A 21,733-nucleotide genomic window follows, 5' to 3' on the forward strand; every position below is an offset into this window, starting at 1 on the left:
AAAACGGGTGGAGCCCGAAGCTCTTAGGGGGCCGGGTTACGGACGAGACCCTGCTCGGCGGCGGCGGATTTCTGCGTAGTGAGGAGAGCTTTGTCTCACTCGCCCCGCCGTCTCCTTCTGCGAGATGGTGCACTCGCAGAAGTCGAGCATAGCCTTCCAGGACTCGTCACCGCCAAGCATCGACGCCACGACGCCAGGCAGCGACAAGTCCGGTCCTATCTTTGCGACCAGGAGACGGCGCTGCACCTCCCAAGAGGGACAGACAGCGAGCGTATGCTCCGCCGTGTCCAGGTCGTGTCCCCAATGGTGGCACCTCGTCGTCGCCTCAGCTCCTATCCGGTGTAGATACTTCCCGAAGCATCCGTGCCCAGTCAGCACCTGCACAAGACGGAAGGTGAGGCGTCCTCGGCCACGATTCACCCAGTCATCAAAGACTGGGTAAACCGCCTCGACGGTCCGTAAACCCCACGTGGGGTTGGCCAACCGCCTCGACCACGATTCGAACACGGACCGCCGAGAATGGGCCTTCCGCGCCCGCAGCGCTCTTTTGGAGGGACGCACCACGCCCAGAGCACGAAGCTCGCTGCACCACCGATAGTCGGCAGCGAGCGGCTCCGCCTCCAGCTCCCATGGCGGCGTCCCCGCCAACACACACGCCGCCTCGAAGGAGACGGTGCGATATCCACGGATGACCCTGATAGCAACGGTGCGCTGCGGCCGGCGCAGGAACCGAGCCATAGCGGCCCGGTTGCGTGGCTCAGCCCATACAGGCGCACCGTACAGGGCCATCGATCGCACCACCCCAGCGTAGAGGCGGCGCACAGCCTGATCCGGCCCCCGATATTCGGGAGCAGTCGGCTCAAAGAACCGGCTGTCCTCATCAATCGGGGGACCAGCTCCGCAAAGTGAGCACGAAAAGCCCACCGGCTGTCCAACACGAGGCCGAGGTACCTCAACTGCACCCCGACCCCTATTCGGACGCCTCCAACCACGATGTGGGCGTCGATAGTAGGCGCTCTCCGTGGCCCGTGAAACCACAAGGCCTCGGATTTACTGAGCGCCACGTCGAGGCCCAGTCTCCTTATCCTCCCGACAACGAGGGCCACTCCCGCTGTGGCGAGACGGGCAGACTCTCTATAATCATCCCCCCGGGCCACGACCAACGTGTCGTCCGCGTAACAAATAACGCGGAGGCCCGGGAGGAGGGCACCCCTCAGCACCCAGTCGTACCCGATGTTCCACAAGAGGGGTCCGAGAACCGACCCCTGCGGAACACCCCGCACGACCGGAAAACGGTGAAGGGTCCCACCGAACCCGGTACATTCGACCGACCTGGCCTCCAAATAGGAGCCAACCAGCCGGCGGAGGTAGATGGGCACTCCATGCCTCTCCAGTACCCCCCCTATCACGGACCAGGGCAGGGTGTTAAATGCGTTGGCGATGTCAAGAGACACCGCCAGCGCCACCCCACCCCGTGAGACAGCTTCGTCCGAGAGGGCCCGCACGCGAAGTATGGCATCCACGGTCGAACGGCCCTCCCGGAAGCCGAACTGCTCCGCCGACAGGTCAGGTCCAACCCAGACCACCGACCGACTGGTCACCATCGCCAGGGGGGGAATCATAACAGTTAAGCTTGGCTATTTTTAAGATTTCTGAAGCTTAGGCCCGAAATAGCTTTGAGAAGTTTCTTACAACAACTAACGCCCTGGCCTTGGAACGAGCAATTCATCTTCTGTAGGCGGTAAATAGCCTTAACTAATTTAGTCTACTATTTATTAATAATTATTATCGAATATTTTTAATGTACTTGTTTATTGCGGTGTAATTCTAAATTTTGTTGACAGAGCGTGACGTTAGGAAAACTATCCCGCCATGAATCTGTTGGTAATATGGCATCTATTAATCCTATATCTTTACAATAATACATAAAAGCAAAACCCTACTCATTCATCACGAGTTCTCCGAAAATATCCAACCGATTTTGAAATTTGACATACATCGCAAATATAACAGTAACGCATACACGGCGGCCGTTGGGACGTAACCATCACCATCAGATGGGCCGTACACTCGTCTGTTTATTAGAGCAATGAAAAAAAAATTAAAATAATATCTGAAAAACAACGCTGACGCGCCTCGCTCGAACCTCGCTCGAGATAAGGCCCGAACAAGGCACCGCAGTCAACGCTACAACCAGACGCGCAGTTCTCCGCAAGGACGCCGGCAACAACGGCCGCCCCAGGCTAGCACCAGCAGCAGCTGGTGTCCGGGAGTAGCTAGACGAGAACCACTTAACCGGGTCGAAAGCTCGATATACTACCAACCGGCTTCTCTCCCACTGCAGCTCCACAGAACCGCACTAGAGCGGTGGTAGCGCGCCGCGCGGTCTTGTCCCTCGGGTGCCTCCATAAAAACAAAGCTGCACGGCGCGGCGGCGTTTTGATTTACATAGGCGGCACTGAAAATTTCGGGAATTAACGAAGTGATACAACATTACTATTTAAAAATGTATTTATTGCTTTTCGAAGTATTCTCCGCGAAATTTGACACATTTTTCCATACGATGGAACCAATCATTGGAGCAACCATTCCATTCGGAAGTTGGGGTTTCCAAAATGGCCATTTTGTAGGCGTCCACGGCTTCTTCAGGTGATGAAAATCTCTGTCCACGCAATTTATTCTTTATTTTAGGGAAAGTATAGAAATCATTAGGGCTTAAGTCGGGGCTGTACGGCGGATGGTCTAATAATTCTATGTTTGCTTGCTCTAAAAACTCTTTTGTTCTGTGCACGGTGTGAGAACTCGCATTGTCGTGATGGAGGATAATGCGGCGGTTGCAGTTCTCTTTACGGAGTTCAGAAACGACCTGTGGCAAACAAATGCTAGCATACCATTCTGCATTAACCGTTCTTTATCCCTCAAGAGGAATAGTCGTAACATGGCCGGTTTTGGAGACAAACGTGGCCACCATTTTTTTTTGCAACACTCCGTGAACGAACAATTTTTGTTGGCTTTAACTCATTTTCGGACACCCAAACTCGTGACTGGTTTTTTTGTTTCGGGTCTGTACGCGTATATCCAGGATTCGTCACCTGATACAATGTTGTATACAGCATTTGAGGATCCTGCGTGGAATCTTTCGAGAGTTCTGACGCACCAAGTAACGCGAGCCGCTTTTTGCTCTTCACAGAGCGAATGCGATATCCATCGGGAAAACAACTTTTTTACACCTAATTGTTCATGCAAGATTATTTGTATTTGACTCATACCAATGTCTAAAGTTGCCTGAATTTCGCGGTATGTCACATGTCGATCTTCCTCAATCAGCTTACGCACAGCATCAACGTTTTCTTGGATGACTGCAGTTTTTGGACGACCTTGACGGGGATCATCACTGAGCTTGACACGTCCACGTAGAAACTAAACAAACCAGCGATAAATTGTGGTTTTGGATGGGGCTTCATCACCAAATGCAGAAATCATCCGGTCAACACACTGTTTTTGTGTTAAACCACTTCGAAAGTCATAATAAATCATCGCTCTTGAATTTTCTCGAGTCATTTCCATTTTCTCAACGACTAAACAAGTTGTCAAAACCTCGTGACAAGACCGAGAATCTTTTTTTAAATAAATAAATGGTATTCGATTTTTAAAACCAAGGAGTTTTCAATTAAAAATATTTTAATATGACAGGAACAGTGGAAATATTCCATTCCCGATACTTTTAGTGCAGCCCTCGTAGATGTTTGGATAATTATTGTTTAAATTCTACTTTGACTGAGACTACGACATCCTGTCTCGAAGCAGCGAAAGATCCCTTAAGATACGCTGTATATTAATAATAATTATGACCGGTGGGAGGACGCCAGACGATGAAGGCAATCGTTGAACTGTGAAAACAGAGAAAATGTCTCTAGGTGTATGGCGGCATTTATGTTATAGATATCTAGGAGCTCGGGTAACCACTTAACACCAGGTGAGCCATGAGCTCGTCCAACCATCTAAGCGATAAATAACAATAACCATATCCGAGGCTGACCCCCTGCGATACTCCAGGTACTGCCCTTGGATGAGCCGATTGCACGAGTCTCGCGTTAATTTTAATGAGGGGGAAAATAAGAATATCCTAGTATTGTGTATGCTTCACTTCAAATGCCGTACACAAGGATTTATGAAACCATATTATTATACAATATTGACAATAGCACTCTGGTAGCGAATTCCGAGATTTCCGTTTATCAATACGTTTTCTTTAATTTGATTCCCTTTCACGGCCATCTTCACCAACTTGAAGACTTTTCCGATTGACTTGAAAGTTGCACATGTCTCAAATTCTGATGTTGCTACAATACTGACCAAAATCAACAGGACAAAAAAATACTGTTTTAATTTTAGCTCTTCGCACCGGAATGAGCTATTGGCTTCGTCAGTGAACCAGCCGGACGGCCCTACTAGCACAAGCCGGACCGCGGAACAAATACATACTTACCATTAAATCCATCGTGTGTATAATCATTGTTACACATATATTACATATCATAATAGGAACTAATCAATCAGTTGATATTTGTTTAGTGATATAAAATTAAGTATTTCTAGTTAACGTGTTCCTTTTGGTGCTGTACCAGCATATGTGGTGTTCTTATCTAAACAATAAGCACTAGCTGAGATTTGCCGTATATTAACACTCCTCATCTCGTCATATAATCGTTACATTTGAACTGGAAGCGCGGTAAGTAGTGGAGCACACTGCCGCCCGCCTCGCACCAGACCATGATGGATCCCGCTTAGTGAGGATTGCGACAAACCACTCACCCGTCTGCAACGAATCGAAACGTAAACAAAACATCAGCAACAACATAAGAAGTCAATGTCAATGTAAAGGTACATGTAAACCTCAACGTAAGCACGCGAGACAATGAAAGGGGTTCGAGGTCGCCAGGAGCATTACTGAGATGCCCGGAGATGCACGGCTGTACAGTGGAAGCGCATCACTCAGGCGCTCGGCAGATTACTCGGGTAATTGCTCTCGAGCACTCGAAGCGGTTTAAAGGAGTCTTCATTTTATCACATGTACAATTATAAATGTTAATGTATGTAATAAAATGAATGATATAAAAAAATATGATATAAATGGAGGGTCGTATTGATGGAATGAGAATAACAAAATAACGTAATTTAGGTGCTTTTTAATCATTATGTTTGTTTGACTTTAATTATTGATTCTCTTAATAAGGAGACGAGCAAGGTGACGTGCGGCTCAACTGACGAAGAGCGGTCACTACTGCTACACTATCGCTACACGACAGAAAAGTTAGAGATAGGGCCGCACCGCTGCCTGCTTTGAAACTGTCTCTAAAGCCTCCTTCGAAGGAAAACACGTCATCGCGCTCGAACGACAGAAGTACTATAGAGAGCTTGTTCCCGAATTGAATTTTGTACGATACACAACACTTACAGCAGCACGATCTCTCTCTCACAGCCATGCTATCAGTCATATTGATCTGAAACGACTTATAAAACCAACTGCCTCGCACTTAGACATGATTCAATTTGATAATGTCATTCGCGCCGCCAAAGCTTTGCATATAATTCCGATTGAAGCACCCGTCGCGACATGCTCATCGATGACGTGTTCGATTGCCCGACCTCGGTTCGTGGCACATCTGGCCTCAAAATGTTTTTTCGGAAGTGGCTACCTGCGCTAATTGCGTCGCATCGCCATCTGTGAGCTGCCGGGCCTCCGTATTCCCGGGACTCGTTCGGCAACTTAGTAGCCCATCACGCCGTGAGCTCACTCACGGTCTCCGTCGCGCCCGCCACCCCCGCTCTCCCCAAAACAACTGCAACCGCCTGCAGGTCGTATGTGTCCTCTTTCTCGACATTATATAGGTCATCGAAGCAAGTTGTAGTGGAGGACATCTTTCACCGCTTCAAATTGCCCGAAGATATTAGGGGACTCATGAGAGCCAAGAACGCCTCGGTCCACGCCGTTCATGGGTATCCTACCGAAGAAAATCGTATTCGAACGTGTGCCCTGCAACGTGACGTAAAGTCTCGCATCGCCGAAGTCCGAAATGCCAGATGGTTTCTTACAAGGATTTGCGCCCTCCCAACTTACTATCGCTTAGCTCGTACTCTCAAATCGGATACAGTAGTAACTGTGACCCCACCTTTATAGGTCCCTGACCTGGCTGGCTGACTCGCGGCGTTTGATGACTACAAAAAAGCAGAGCTGCTGGCCGATACATTGCAAGCCCAGTGCACCCCCGGCTCTCAATCCACGGACCCCGTTCATATAGAATTAACGAATGAACGCAGAGTCTCCTTACCACCCTGGGATGCGTTACCACCCGGAGTAACCAATGCAAGTTAAAGACCTGATCAAAGATCTACGTCCTCGCAAGGCTCCCGGTTCCGACGGTATATCTAACCGCATTATTAAACTTCTACCCGTCCAACTCATCGTGATTTTGGTATCCATTTTTAATGCTGCTACGACTATGATCTGTAAGCGGAGTAAAATGTCCCTTCCGAACAAGGTCACACTTTACAAAACATGGATTAGGCCCGTCATGACTTATGCAAGTGTGGTGGTATTTGCTCACACGGCCTGTACACACCTAGATAGACATCGTCTATCTCTAGAATCCCGCTTTTGCAGGTTAGCCGTCGAAGCACCGTTATTAGTGAGGAACGTCTACTTACACGATGACCTGGGCCTCGAATCAATCCGAAAACACATAAATTCATCGTCGGAATGGTACTTCGATAAGACTATGCGTTATGATAATCGCCGTATCGTTGCAGCCGCTGACTATTCCCCGATTCCTGCTCATGCAGGAGCCAGTCACCGTCTACACCCTAGACACGTCTTTGCGGATAGATTACATCCTCTAACTATTGCATTAGATGCCTTCAGCTCTTAGGCTCTCAGGCTTAGGGACCCCGATAACCATACTCGTCGAACTCGGCAAAGAATATAGCCGCGTATTTGGCAAGACAGAAAAGTCTCTATTGCTACCAAGATGAGACTAGCCCGGACGTTGGTTTTCTCGATTTTTCTCTATTGTGCAGAGTCGTGGACGATTCGAGCAACAGAGCGGAAAAAAATAGAAGCGTCCGAGATGTGGTGTTGGCGAAGAATGCTCCGCGTGCCGTGGACGGCCAAGAAAACAAACAAATCTGTCCTCCAGCAACTTCGCGTAGAAACTAGACTGTCTACGATTTGCTAACAAAAGGTTCTTGGTTACTTTGGTCACATTGCTCGGCGGCCAACAGACGACCTTGAAAAATTTTGCGCTGGTGGGCAAGATAGTAGAGAAAAGACCCGCCGGCCGGCCACCAATCCGTTGGTCAGATCTGGTAATTGCGATTACCGGACTCTCACCGAAAACCGAACGAAATGGAAGCTGATGATAAAAAGGGCCACGAAGGTCTTTCAGGGACACGACTTCAGTAATGAAGTATGCGACTAAGAAGAAAGAATTCATGCGTCAGCCCGCTGAGTAGTAGATTCATTCAAGAAGCAGCTGCTCTTGAGTTGTTAGGTCTCCTTGGAGGCGCTAGGTCAGCTGATGGCAAATCCCACCCCTTCTGGCTAAGCCTTTACTCGCTCTCCTGTCCTGATGAAACCGGAAGGGCTACCGGGCCACGGGTCATACTTCAATCCTAAAAGCTTGCATAATACGACAAAGTGAATCGGCAATACAAATTAATTAATTGACAATATTTTTTTTGTGAAATGTTTTCCGTAATCTTCACATGACCTGATAGGATTGAACCAAATGAAAATGTTATATTAATCTTAAGCTGATATCACACGAATGCTGTGTACAGTGCAGGTGTGCAGTCTCAGTAGGTCGAGCTCCTCTGTACCGACGCCGCGACGTGTGCGTAGCTAAGGTAATGTTCATCAGTCTTGATGTTTTGTGTCGGCAAACGGGCTGTACCTGCTGTGCACTGCTGTTAGGTTCAATGGAGAACTATTTCTGGCGCTCAATATATTCTCAAATCGCTATGAAACTTTACATCTTAAGCATCGGAGCCGAGCTACAAGATTTATATTAGTTTCTTATGTTTGTATGTACCACTTAACTTTATTCAGGTCAAATCTGCAATACTAGAACCATTTTCTCTCGTTCGGGATTGACTTTTAAACGCCTTGTTCGGGTTCGTTGACAGGGAACACACTGGTGAGCGGTGAGCAACTCTTCAATGGTCAACAGACAGACAATAGGTACACGTATTTTATGTAGGCATTATAAATTATTACTATGACACGGATTCTGGACTCGGTGCTGGATCCTAACTAAGGACTCCTCAAGAGCTAATAGCACACACATGGAATGTATATGCGTTCAATTGTGATAAGCCATTCAGTGTTGCCATAAAAACTTAATATTTAGGTCGGGCGATTTCACACAATGAGCGCTTTAGGCGTGTAATGTCACTTGTGGCTTAAACTAAAATTCGATACCAGAGCGCTCACTGACCATCAACACGTAATTTCCATCATAGATGAAGATTTGTATGAGGCTTAAACCATCTCAAAGTTGAAGCTACTACGAAAGGGCAATAGACTCTCTCACATCCGATTTCAATTTCTATAATTGTTTCAGGGCGGTCGCTTGACATCAACAAACGGGTTTTAATGAAACTCTGCAACGATTAGAATATTTATGAACTTAATCCAAAACTGCATCGTACCGATTGATGGAAACTGATAATTCTCATCGAAGATATTAATAGTATATTGAAATATGTATTTTGAAATTTGAAGCAGCCCGATTGAAGAATTTGAATAGTGAGACTTGGACCTCATGTTTCAAGGTTGTTTTTGGTTGCAGTCATGTTACGATGTCCAGTAACCAGTTAATGCCGTGCGCACCTATAACACTACTCTTTATTACTAAAAAATAAGGATACATGAAAGTAATTACTGCTGAAAACAAACTGGATGGGAGGAAACTGCTGAAACTCCAGGAGAGTTACCGGTCTACTAAAAGCCGACCATCAGGAAGAACGAGGCGGCGGAACTAGAGAAGGAGATCTCATCTCTCTCCGCATCGCCAACGAGGCGGGGGCCGTAGAAGGGCTTTAGCCCGGCTTCAGCCCCTGTCAGGAGGTAGTCTTACAAGTACAGTGTTTCTCCAATTAGCGTTCGCTTGCATTCACCCGATGTGGTTTCAACAATGAGACATGAGACTACGAGTCTTCAACTGCCCTCCGCATACTCACACCTAGTCTAGTGTCATCCGCAGGAATGCCGCGACTCACTGGTTCCGTATCTATGTATATAATCACTTCTTTATACATATTATCTACATTTTGCTTTCGGTGCCCCGTCTACGGATGCATGCTACGTCGTAGCGCTACAGCTACGAAGACATCTACCTGTGAGCATGACAACACTATGAACATTTTCTATTAAATCTAAATTAGTTGTTAATATTAAAACATCGTGGGGTATGTGGTAAAATTTTTATGATAATAAATAATTCAAACTTGAAATTATAACTATATTAGCATGGTTTCGGTAACTCAATTAATATTGTTTTTATAACCATTGAAGCTATTATCAAATAGTGTTGAAAAGTTGATTGTTACCAAGACGCAGATGAACAAAGTAGTTTTATCGGAGACGCGACACAGCTATAGCCGAGACCAAAAATTTGGCTGTTATTCTCTTAAGTTCGGTTTAAGTTATATATAAATAACCATTATATAGATATATAAATTTAGATATTATATATAGGAACCAGAAGTAAATGCAGTGTGCAATTTGAGAAAATGCAGAGGGAGCGGCGAGGCGTGCGGGTTTACCCCGGCCTGCCCCGTCCTGCCCCGGCCGCCAGTCGCAGGCAGCAGTGGGTCCAGACGCACGCACCCGCCTCACTCGGCACTCCGTCACGCGACCAGCGTCTTGCAGTTCTTCATTTGTAATTACTCCGGAGTTTTTCTTTATAGAATATCTAGTTCTGAATGAAAACGTTGCGATTAACTTCAAACAAATATACTCACATGTATTAGAATACATGTCGGTATTTAATAGTTTATCAAGTCCTGTTAATTGAAAAGTGTACCTTAGCAAAAAATGGTTTTTGTGAAAAGAAAAACTAGTTATAATAGAAATGGTGTAATCAGAATCTATAAGTGATATCTTATCTCGTAAACTTGAAACAAATTGTAACTGAACCATCAGACGTACATCGGGTGCCGCAAAAATCTACTATAATTCTTTTTAAACATACAAAACTAATTACTGAAAATTTTGATGTAACAATAACAAAATTAAATTTACTATTATTATTTTATTTATATTTATGATTTGATAATTCATTTTTATTATTATATTATCATTCCAAATATTTTGATACAAAACAATAGTTAAAGGTATCGTTTAAATAGTTTCCTCTGCTCGCAGCGTCCGAGGGTGCTGGTCCCCGCACTGCGCGGCCGCCGTGCAGCAGCAGCTCGGGAGGAGGGCCACGGCGCGCGGTCAGTACAAACTTGCTTTCACTGCTCAGAACAATCAACAAGAAACTTAGAGCTTGCTCTTTCCCAAAAATTTATATAATATGGTGTCTATAGCAGTAGAAATAATTATAAAGTAAAAGAAGAAATTGAAACCAGTGCGACTTGAATAAAGTAAAAGAACGAAGTCTGCGCTACCGAGCACTCCAACAGCTCCGCATACTGGGCTGCTGCAGCACTACGTCGCCGCGTCCGGGGCCGATGCACTCGACGTGTTCTTAAAATGAAATCAATTTCAACGAAAACACTTTTCAACAGCAGAAGACCCTCCAACTCCAGTCGATGAGAAAGTCGTAGAGCTGACGTGGATTTGGTGTCTGTGGGCTCCAATTACTCCTACATACAAACTGAGCGGGGATCAGCGTGAACTAACTCACAAGAAATACACTATTTCATTTTCATGAGAAGCTGGGTCATTTTAAAACACAATTTTCAGTAATATTTGAAGAACAAGAGAGCGAGCGGCCTTGCTGGTCTCCGCGTTGGGAGCCGCACTTAAAGTAAAACCTTACAAATTTAAATGAATCTAATCCAGAATTTTTGTTACTTGTTTTGGTTTTTGGAGTAAATATCAAACTTTTTTGACTTACCGTTAAGACCAAAATATTTCTGAAATGAAGGGAGTGGGCGGAGCGTAGCAAGGTCGGCATTTGTCGACCGCGGGAACGCCCACGACAAATCGCTAATCTTTGGTCGCTAATCCTAAGTCGGTTATAATTCCATGACTGTTCAGTCCACTGCGATTCGTGTACCCAAATCGAGCGCAAGATGTTTGCCTAATCCATCACACGTCGGCAATTACAGTACCGGCATGGACGCATAGACAACGTAAACTTTACATTCACTTGGGATATTTTATTTGAAGAAAATACCATAACAGTACTCTAAAAGGGCGCTGATATATTTTTCTTAAAATTTATGAAATGAACAGAGATGCAGAGGCGGTAAAGTAAAGTTGGGACCACGTTACAAATGAATTTCCTAAAATAAATAAATTGATCTAGCTCAGTTATCTCTCGTATGTAGGTATATATGTATCATATACTATATATATATATTAAAAATACGCGTGATGTGGTGAATTAATTTCGCAAATTAAAAAGCTGAATAGCCTTTAGTTGAATATTTGTTGGCAATCGAGAGGGAGGGTCGCAGCGCCGCGCTCCGAGCCCGAACTGGGCTGGTACAATGAACCACCTGTAGCGCTACGAACTGCTCGCAACCTAATGTACATACTGACTCTGTATATACGAGTACCTACTTTACCTAATGCCGCTCTCTTCGTTTCACTTAACATTTGTTTATCGTAAAATAAAATTAAGACCAGGTTTGAAGGTAGTTACGCCCGCAGGTTAGTTTCATATTGTCATACAGAGTGTAATTATCGAATGGTTTGTTTTCAGGAATCACCATGGAACCTGATGAAATATCAACAATGGATACATTACCTGTCAGCAATGTAAGTGACGCGGCGACATCAGAGCCGGCTCTGTTCCGGGAGTGTCCTTCGTTCGCAATCTACACTGCGGCAGGCTGCTGTTTCCTCATAGCCCTCATCGGCGTGCCGTTCAACGCGGTCACCATCATGGCCCTCGGCAAGTGTAAGCTGGTACGGTCCGCTCAGTTTAGCACATTGTAGAGTTGTGACGATGGATGAAGCTGTACAATATCGTAGTGAATGTGTTTGTCGACCCTACAGAAGGCGAAACCGGCATCTTTGTTTATAATGAACATGTGCGCGGCGGATCTGCTGCTGAGCGGAGTGCACGCCCCGTTGACGGGGCTGGCCCTGCTCCGCCGCACCTGGACGCTGGGCTCCGTGGCCCGGAGGTTGCTGCCCTTGTCGCGATTCGTTCTGCTGGCCACTTCTATGTTGTCTATGATGGCCATCAGTATCAGTCGGGTTATTTTAATCACGCAGCCAGCGATTTCAAATAGGTCAGTAAATTTTCCCGTTACGATGTAAATGTACAAATAACTCATCTATCTATCTTCAAAATTAACTCAAGTAAACTTTTCCAGATTATTTTCGATGCGTAATGTTATTTTGATGGTGGTCACCATATGGTTTCTGGCAATAATGATGCTAATGCCAACCTGCTTTGGAATTTATGGACAGTTCGGACGCGATAATGTGACGGGATCGTACACGATTGTAGCAGATTCAGCGGGACGATCACCAAGAGCCATTTATTACATATTTACGTTTTTGACTTCATTTGCGACTTTGACCATTTGCTACACACGTTTATTCTACGAAGTACGGGACTCCTCGAAAAGATCAAATCGGAGCTCCGCGCCCCGCGGCGGCAGCTGGGCCACTCGTCCGCCCGTCGCGCGTGCTGCTCAGCCGCCCTCTGTGGACACTTCTCCTGCTGATCAGGAGATCGAGTCCACCGAAGGCGCCTCGACCTCATCGTCATCCGGCGCATCAGCGTTTCGTAACTTGGTCACCAAATTGAATACCATGCAGCTGTCCAAAAAGGACCGGAAGCTGATAATCATGATCGCTGCGATCTTGTGTTCCGTGTGGATATGCTACTTGCCGATGACTCTGGTGAAGATATTTGAAAAGGACGTGCCCGTTATTTTATTCCTTATTGGATACATCCTCGTGTACCTGGCGAGCTGTGTGAACCCTCTCGTGTACATGGTGCTGTCCCACGAGTACCGGGACGCGTACCGGGGCCTGTTCCGGTCTGTTCCCCCCCGCGCCCCCCGGTGGTGAGCGTCCGGCTCAACCTTCACCTGGCGTCATTCTATTCTCATCTTCGTTCATCTATTGTCGCTGTAGTAGTATATTATTATAGTACTAAAGTTAATATCTATATTGTATTGTATGTTAAAATGTGTAAGCGGATAATAATAATCATAATAAAAAGCTAGTAATCATATTTAAAATACAAAAACAACATTCCATAGCGATTAATTTTAGAAAAAAAATATTTACCCTAACTTCTGGTTATATTTAATAAAATAATTATGTCTTCATATTCTATTATAGTAAAATATTTACGCTAACTTCTGGTTATATTTAATAAAATAAGTATGTCTTCATATTCTATTCTAGTAAAATTAAGTAATTGTTGTGATGTCTAAATTTAAATAATATGTAGTTTGTCTTGAATTTATGTAATGTAAGTATAGTTCAATGTGTATTTAGGAAATAAAAATTCTGTTACCGCTTGATTCGAAGTTGGGTGTAAGTGACATCCATGCTCCAATGTTTCATTGCTGAGCTGATCTTTTAGTGATCTGTAAGTCTGCTTAGGGTAGTCGAGCTCACGGCCCACCTGATATTAAATGGGTGCCGGAGCACACGGAACGTCGCCACTCATCTCAGCAGATTATTATAATAGCAGTTTTATTTTTGTGATTCAAATATGATTCAAGTACATACTTCAAGTGAAAAATCGACAAATGACTGCGCGACACACAATTGAACACAAGCACGTCGCTCGACAGGACTATGAGTACGTCGAGGGTCTCATCCTTGAGATCACGACGACGACAACAATACTCAGATAAAACCAAAAACATTTTTAAATCTGATATCAAATGATAAGGAATAAAAAACCACACCACACTATGCCAATTAACTACTCTCACATTAAATATAATTATAATTGTAACCACGAAACATTTGAAATTCAATTTAATTTTTATTTTGTCTGTTGTGTTTCATTTTTCATACGAGGAAAAGTAACGGGATGGAAATAGCTTGAGCGGGAATTTTTGACGTGAAAACGTAAGGCTGCACGCACGAAAAAACGTGACTCATTCGGCGTTACCTCGCCCTGAGGCGTTCCATTTAAGGCTTGAAGTGCAAGCGAGAGCGCGCAACGAGCGACAAGGAGGCACAATCGGCCTCCGCAGTCTCTCTCCTACTTGAATGAGCGATGCATCCGCGTGGACAGCTGCTATACAATAATACATTTACATGTTTTCGTCAACTATGAAGTTCAGTGAAAAGTGAATGTGGTGTCAATTGTTTATAGCAACGATAATTGCAATAATTGAAAAATGAAACCATTCCATCAGTATTTTCTTATGACGTTATCACGTTCAACTATCGTCGGTAAACCGACTTTACAGACAACCGATTTTTTTTATTATCTCGTCCAGGATGCTTCTTCAGGATGCCCTTAGTGTGTCAACAGCATCGGGGCGGCGACAGGAGCGGTCGAAGTTTCGGTTGTGTTATATATACATCCGAGTCGAGCCGAGTCCACAGCTCGCTCAGACTCCGCGGGGACTGCCGCCCGGGCTCCGTGTTAAACGGGGGCAGAGGGCTGCCGGCTATACCTACAACATTTAGATGTGTGTTAAAACATCTGTAACCAGTAAAAGATCCCAAAATCATACTTAGTTGTCTTTTTTTACATTTACTAAGGCTAAGGAGAGCCTTTGATGACTTTCGGTAAGGCTTTTTTCGATTGTGTACAGAAGGTAGGAACTGGTAGACCGGCTACGCGCTGTTACAAGTTGCAGCGAGTTTTGCGAGAGTGTGCTGTGCATCGCAAATAACCTCGATTACATTCTATAACCTAGATGTGTAAATATTTGACCTTGAAGGACGCCTTAGCACATGCTTTGAAGGTGGAGGTAGTAGGCAAGACAGAATCATCCCTAGAAACTTTATTTGTAATATTGAAAATATTTATCTATTTATTACACATAATACACATATGTCAGCGCAACATTACTATTTAGTTACCTAGGATTAATTAAAGATAGGTGTGTATCTTCGATCCGAATCCAGCCCTGTTTTCTACTATAAATACGAGTGACTATTGTGACACAAAACGTACCGACTCGAGCATCCGATCGGGGCGGAGCTCTGTTGTTATTGTTGTACACTCGAATTGCTCACAAAAGCGACTCTTAATTACGATCACTATGGAAGGCAATGAATGACAATAATGAATAGAATGACGCTGACGTCACCATTTGTAAAAGCAACGTGACGCCAATCGCTGAAGTCACTAGTCACTCCGTTAAACCTCCGAGAACCTACTAAGCCGTCCGAGACCCTGTGAATCTCCGAGAGTCTACTAAGCCCTCCGAGAAATCTACGGGAATCTACGATAACCTCCGAGAAGTGTACGTGAACTTCCGTAACCTTTCAGAAGCACCGCCGATCCTTCACCTCCGTTACATCCTCTACCTCCACGTAATCCTGCCTTCTTCGTCATATATTAATTCCACAAAAGTGAAACCTACCTGAGAAAGTAAATTTTGGGCTACAGTGGTAAATGAAATACTCTTTGGAACCCCGTAACAAATAATAGGTAACTGTATAATATTTATCTATTTGTATGGTATAATTCTTTTCTATTCATTAGGTGCTTACTCTCCCTTAAACAGAATCCTTTGGGACTACAATAATGTCCACGGTAGCGCGGTCTCCGTCAATGTACCTTCGGAGTTGTCCGATTGCGCTGAACTAATTTTAAGTGAAATAGATGTTTTTTCTAATTGTCTCAGTACTTACAGGAAAAATCTGTCGCGGATCATTTCCCAATTAAATATAAATTTATCTTAAGCAATCAATCTTAGTTATATAATTTTTTATTTATTTTTGTTGTTAATGCACTGTCGATTGTACCTATAATTGAGGTGACATCTGCCATGAACTTTTGTCAATTGTTCAATGTACAAAACATCGATGATCACTTTGTTGGTGCAACTTAATAAATAAATATATAGGTATATATTCCATTATAACACGAAGAAATAAAACTCATTTATAAGAAGAACGCCCGCTCGTTGGAAGCATGGCGTTTACTCTCTTTTGGGAGTACAACAATTTTCACGGCGACGTGGTCTCCGGCACCGGTCGCCAGGAGCTGTCAGTTCGCACTCACTTATTTGTAAGGCATGAATTACATGTTCCCATGTCTAATTTGTTAATTGTTTTACTGTGTATGGAAAATAGCCAATGGAAAATTTTCCCAACTAAACAAAACCTCATCAAATGTATCAAGTTTTATTAATTTATAATTATAAATCATATTAATCATCAGTTGTGTTCAAATTCAAATTCAAAATCATTTATTTCAACATAGATGTCAGTATGACACACTTGTTGAATGTCAAAATACAAATAACAATATTAACTCTACCACCGGTTCCAAAAAAAGCCACAGTCCTGAGAAGAACCGGCGAAACAAACTCAAGGGCTTTTTTTTTTGTTTTTTCTCAAATATTTTCTTTTTTTTAAATAAATAAAAATATTTACAATAAAAGAAAAAACAAGTCAAAAAATACAATTAATAAAATTCATAATAATGAAAAATGAAAAGGCCAGGAGCGAGCGCCTAATTCCCACGTAGTGCCATCTAGTAAATAATCCTTAACTTTATATAGGTAATATGCCTTGTTGCACAAACGTTCCTTAACAGTTTTCTTAAATCTATGAACAGGTAGTAATTGAACGTTTAGTGGGATCTTGTTGAAAAGCTGTACACCCAGCCCCCTAAAAGAGTTGCTTATTTTCTTAATTCGAGCCGCCGGCAACGCAAGCCTATGTTTGTTCCTAGTGTTCACATTGTGCAAATCGCAGACTCTGGGGAATTCTTCAATGTTTTTACGCACGTACAATAAATTTTCAAAAATGTATTGGGACGCTAAACTTAGAATTTTGATTTCCTTAAACATGTCCCTCAAGGATTCCCTCGGGTGCATATTATAAATAGCACGAATAGCCCTCTTCTGCAGGATGAAAATCGTTTCGATATCGGCAGCATTGCCCCATAGCAAAATGCCATAGGACATAACACTATGAAAATAACTAAAATAAACCAGGCGTGCCGTATCTTCATTAGTATACGTTCGTATTTTTTTTACCGCAAACGCTGCAGAACTAAGTCTACTCGCTAACTTGCATATGTGAGGACCCCACTGCAGCTTGGAATCAACTGTTATACCAAGAAAACCTGTCGAATCCACAAGCTCCAGTGTCTCTCCACTTACAGTAATATTAGTGTCTACTTGTCCAACATTAGGTGTGGTAAATTTTATACATTTTGTTTTTTTGTTATTTAATAACAGATTATTAACACTAAACCAATGTACCACGCGCGAGATAGCATCATTCACATCGTCATAATCTTCCAAATTTTGTTTAATTTTAAACAATAATGATATATCGTCAGCGAATAATACGACCTCGTGATGGGTTTCCATAAACTTAGGTAAATCATTGATATATTAATGAGATCTACACCTGCATCAATAGTTGACCGACCTCTAGTGAATCCATATTGTTTGTTATGAAGCAGGTTATTGGAATTGAAGTGGTTCAAAAGTTGTTCCAAAATATATTTTTCAAAAATTTTACTCAATGTAGGTAGTACTGAAATGGGCCTAAAGTTAGAGGGGTCAAAAGTCCTACCAGATTTAAACAAAGATATTATTTTACTATATTTCATTAGATCAGGAAACACACCACCATCAATACAGTCATTAAATATTGTAGCAAGGTAAGGTGCGATTATATCAATAATGGATTTTATAACCTTCATTGAAATTCCCCATAAATCACCAGTTTTCTTAATATTAATGAGCTTGAAATTATCAATATGTCCTTTATATCAATATTTGTGAACTTAAAGTTAACACTGCATTTATCAACATGATCTTGCAGTAATGATTCGGCGACGGTAGGAGATGAAATTAAAGATTTAGTAGTAGAAGCTGGGATATCAGCAAAGTAGCGCTCAAAGGCACTGGCCACTTCTCGATGAGAAGTCATTATTCGATCATTGATTTTCAAAGTTAATTCAGCATTGCTGTTTCTGACATTCCCAGTCTCCCTATTAATGATATTCCAAGTCATTTTAATTTTGTCAGGTGCATTTTTTATAAGATTGCCTAAGTGCAATGACTTGGCCAATGTACAGACTTTTTTAAACAGCTTGGAATATTTAGAGACATACTCATGAAATGACTTATTATGATTATATGATTTTTCATGATAGAGATCATACAATCTCTGCCTACTTTTGTGAATTCCAACAGTCGCCCATTCATTGAATGATCTTTTATTATGTAAGATCAGAGTTTTAGAAGTAAAGATGGCACTAAATTCAGAATTAATAACATTAAATAAATCCATGTAATGAACATTAGGATCTTCACTATAACAAACACTCGGAATTTTTGCCAAAACTTTACCTCTAAGCTTCTCCAAACGTCTAATATTAATAGGAACAAACGGTAGCTTTCTTGTACTATTAAAATCTGAAACAGATTTAATTTTAAAAGATAAGAATTATCCACTGTGGTCTGAACTTAAATGATTAATAAACGCATTTATGTAAAGGTTTTACATTTGTGAAAATATTATCTATATACAGGTTGCCGATGTGCTAGTTATTCTTGTGGGCTCTGAAAATAGATTGCTAAGGTTATATGATTTTAACAATGTTCTGAGTCTAATAGTGGTTAATCGAGATTTTATAATTTTTCATTGTACTTTTATTCAATTATTTTTATTATTTAATTTCAAGATCTTGTCAACTTTTTTTTAGGATTGAAGGATTATTGGTGGCCCGGAGGCCTTTCCAGTTTCACTAGGACAGGTGGAAGAGCATGGGTTTGACCAGGAGGGGTGGGATTAGCTAACAGCTACCAGGGTGCATCCGAAGAAGATCCAACAACTTAAGAGTAGCTGCTTCGCGAATGAGTCTACTACCGCATCGGAATGGCGACCCGCTGAGAAGATCCGGCGAGAAACTCAGCGAGCTGATGCATGGGTTAGGTTGCACATCGAAGTCTTTGTCGAGTTCGACGAGTACGGTTACCAAAGTCCCTAAGCCTGCTCCTGTGTGTTAGAGCTGAACGAGTCTAAGGCAAAGGTTATTGGATCCGATGGATCCGTAAGAATGTGTCTAGGGTGTCGACGGTGACTGGCTCCTGATTTGGGGAATAGTCAGCGGCGGCAACAATAAGGCGATTATCATGACGCATAACTTATTGAAGTACCATTCCGACGCTGACTTCCTGTATTTCCGGATTATCGTCGTGTAGGTCAACGTTCATCACGAACCACGGAGCTCCGACGGCTAACCTGCAAAAGCGGGATTGTAGAGATTGGAGACTGTCTATGTGTGTGCGGGCCGCGACAGCGAACAGCACACTCGCCGTAAGTCATGACGGGCCTTTTGCAAGTTTTGTAAAGCGTCACCTTGTTCCGAAGGAATATTTTACTCCGCTTACAGATCATGGGGTAGAGTCTACTGAGAATAAACGCGGCACTGTCGCGAACTGATTTTATATGCGGGCGGAATGTCATCTTTTTGGAGGCCGTTCGCGAGATTGTGGGCACTGTTGAAATACATTTTTTTGGTCTTAAGAGCCAGGGAAACTCGGTCCTAAGCAGCATTCTCTTGAAGGGTTACCGAGGGAGGGTCTGGGTTTTGGTTATTGCAACCGGACGAACGATTGCAACTGACGACGGTATACCACGGACGGAAGGAGCGACGGGAGTTGGAGAGCGTTTACTCACTTTAGCGGCTGCGAGACCTCGGGATTCCACGGCGCGCTTCTTACCTTTCTGGACTACCGTGAATCCATCGTTAGGTGGCGGAGGAGAGGTTGACCTCCATGTCTGACTCCAAGTCAGATGAGGAAGAGGGCGTGGGCGATCTACGGGCAGGTATTTAAAGAGGCGCGGGGGTGGCGGGCCGGACGGAAACCGCGGAATCTCGAGTGGGCGCGGGGGCAGCGGGCACGACGAAGGTCGCGGAAGATTGCGCGGGCGTGAGAACGGTGAGTGCGATGGAAACCGCGGTCTTGAAGGCTGCAAATTCTGCCTCTATTGAATGCAAATTCTGTCTCTATTAAACACGCGCTCGCCTTAGCGAGGCCCTAACGTGGAGGATACTGAATTGATCGAACTGATACCGAAACGATTACAGGAAAAAAGGTTCTATTGTTCCCGGGCGGCAATGTGTCGCTATTAGGCGCAGGTACCTACAAATTCTTGAGAAACACTAGGGCGACAGATGTGCCACGAACAATGATCTGCTATCACGATGGGTACGTCGGAACGCGACGGGCGCTTGGAATGGAATGATGTTGTCAACTATTAGACGCTTATTAGACGCCATTTGTCACGTACTAAGAAGGTACGTTAAGTAAGGTAAGTCGATTCGTGGATGTGTTTTTGTTTATTGCTACAAGAGAGGCGCTCACGGCCACCTGATTTTATGGTGCGACCGGAGACCTTAGACCTCAAGCACGTTAATGCCGCTACCTACCTTGATACGTTGTAAGTGTTAAGTTTGACAGTACAACGGCTGCCCCACCCTTCAAACCGAAACACATTACTGCTGCACGATAGAAATGGACTGGGTTGTATTTACAGACAGACGCACAGGACATTGCACAAATTTTCGGGTTTGATTTTTATGCGAGATGTTATTCCTTCACCACAGAAGTTATTCTGATGGTAGAACGTGTGGTGAGTCCACACGGGTAGATACCACCACCCTACCTGTTTCAGCCGTAAAGCAGTAATGCGTTTCGGTTTGAAGGGTGGGGCAGCCGTTGCAACTATACTAAGACCTTAGAACTTATATCTCAAGGTGGGTGGCATTTACGTTGTAGATGTCTATGGGCTCCGGTAACCACTTAACACCAGGTGGGTTTTGAGCTCGTCCACCAATATATACATTAAAAAAGGCACGTAAGCATTTGATAAGTACGAACAATTTTGAAAAATTTAGAAAAAAAGGTACGCCCCCAGCCCCCCCCGCAGGATCCGGACACCGGCCCGGTCGCGTCGCTCGGTACGAGTGCGCATACTTTATTTATTTGTACTCGTAAGTACTGCGAGACTACCACTCTTATACCTAAATTTAATATTTTAAATACCACTTCACATGATATGTACATATTATTATGTTCTCGTGTTTTCAATACCCGGATAATGAAATAAAATACAATATTAAAGTTAAAAGTTGTCACTTAGAACACACGCTGTACATTGCATTTAATGTTCAGTTGTAGAGTAAGTAGACCGCGAGACGAGATGAGAATGACATTTCCAAATGTTCTTCGCTGTGTGCCCTTGTGTGCTCTCTGTAAATGGTGCAGCTTTTTGGAAAAACAAACTTTGGTCCCAGCTCTTTTCCTTGTTCTATAGTTCAGGTTGTCATTTATACTTGCTAAGTAGGCTGCTTTGTCAGGC

At 43.6% G+C, this 21,733-nt stretch overlaps 1 protein-coding gene across 1 annotated transcript; it reads left to right on the forward strand.

Moving 5' to 3' along the window:
- The first annotated feature begins 11,883 nt into the window (after positions 1-11,883).
- LOC101745324 (G-protein coupled receptor moody) lies at positions 11,884-13,403 on the forward strand. The gene is made up of 3 exons (XM_021347178.3): positions 11,884-12,145; positions 12,236-12,474; positions 12,559-13,403. Exons 1-3 carry the CDS (start codon positions 11,948-11,950, stop codon positions 13,262-13,264), a joined length of 1,143 nt encoding a protein of 380 aa, XP_021202853.3. The 5' UTR covers positions 11,884-11,947; the 3' UTR covers positions 13,265-13,403.
- The last annotated feature ends 8,330 nt before the right edge of the window (positions 13,404-21,733 follow it).

Source organism: Bombyx mori, chromosome 1 (genome assembly GCF_030269925.1).
Source record: "Bombyx mori chromosome 1, ASM3026992v2".
Taxonomy (NCBI): domain Eukaryota; kingdom Metazoa; phylum Arthropoda; class Insecta; order Lepidoptera; family Bombycidae; genus Bombyx; species Bombyx mori.

Coding starts and splice junctions, on each gene's coding strand:
- LOC101745324 (XM_021347178.3), top strand. CDS start 11,948: ATGGAACCTGATGAAATATCAACAATGGATACATTACCTGTCAGCAAT. Junction 12,146..12,235: donor CCCTCGGCAAGTGTAAGCTG/GTACGGTCCGCT, acceptor TCGACCCTACAG/AAGGCGAAACCGGCATCTTT. Junction 12,475..12,558: donor CAGCCAGCGATTTCAAATAG/GTCAGTAAATTT, acceptor AAACTTTTCCAG/ATTATTTTCGATGCGTAATG.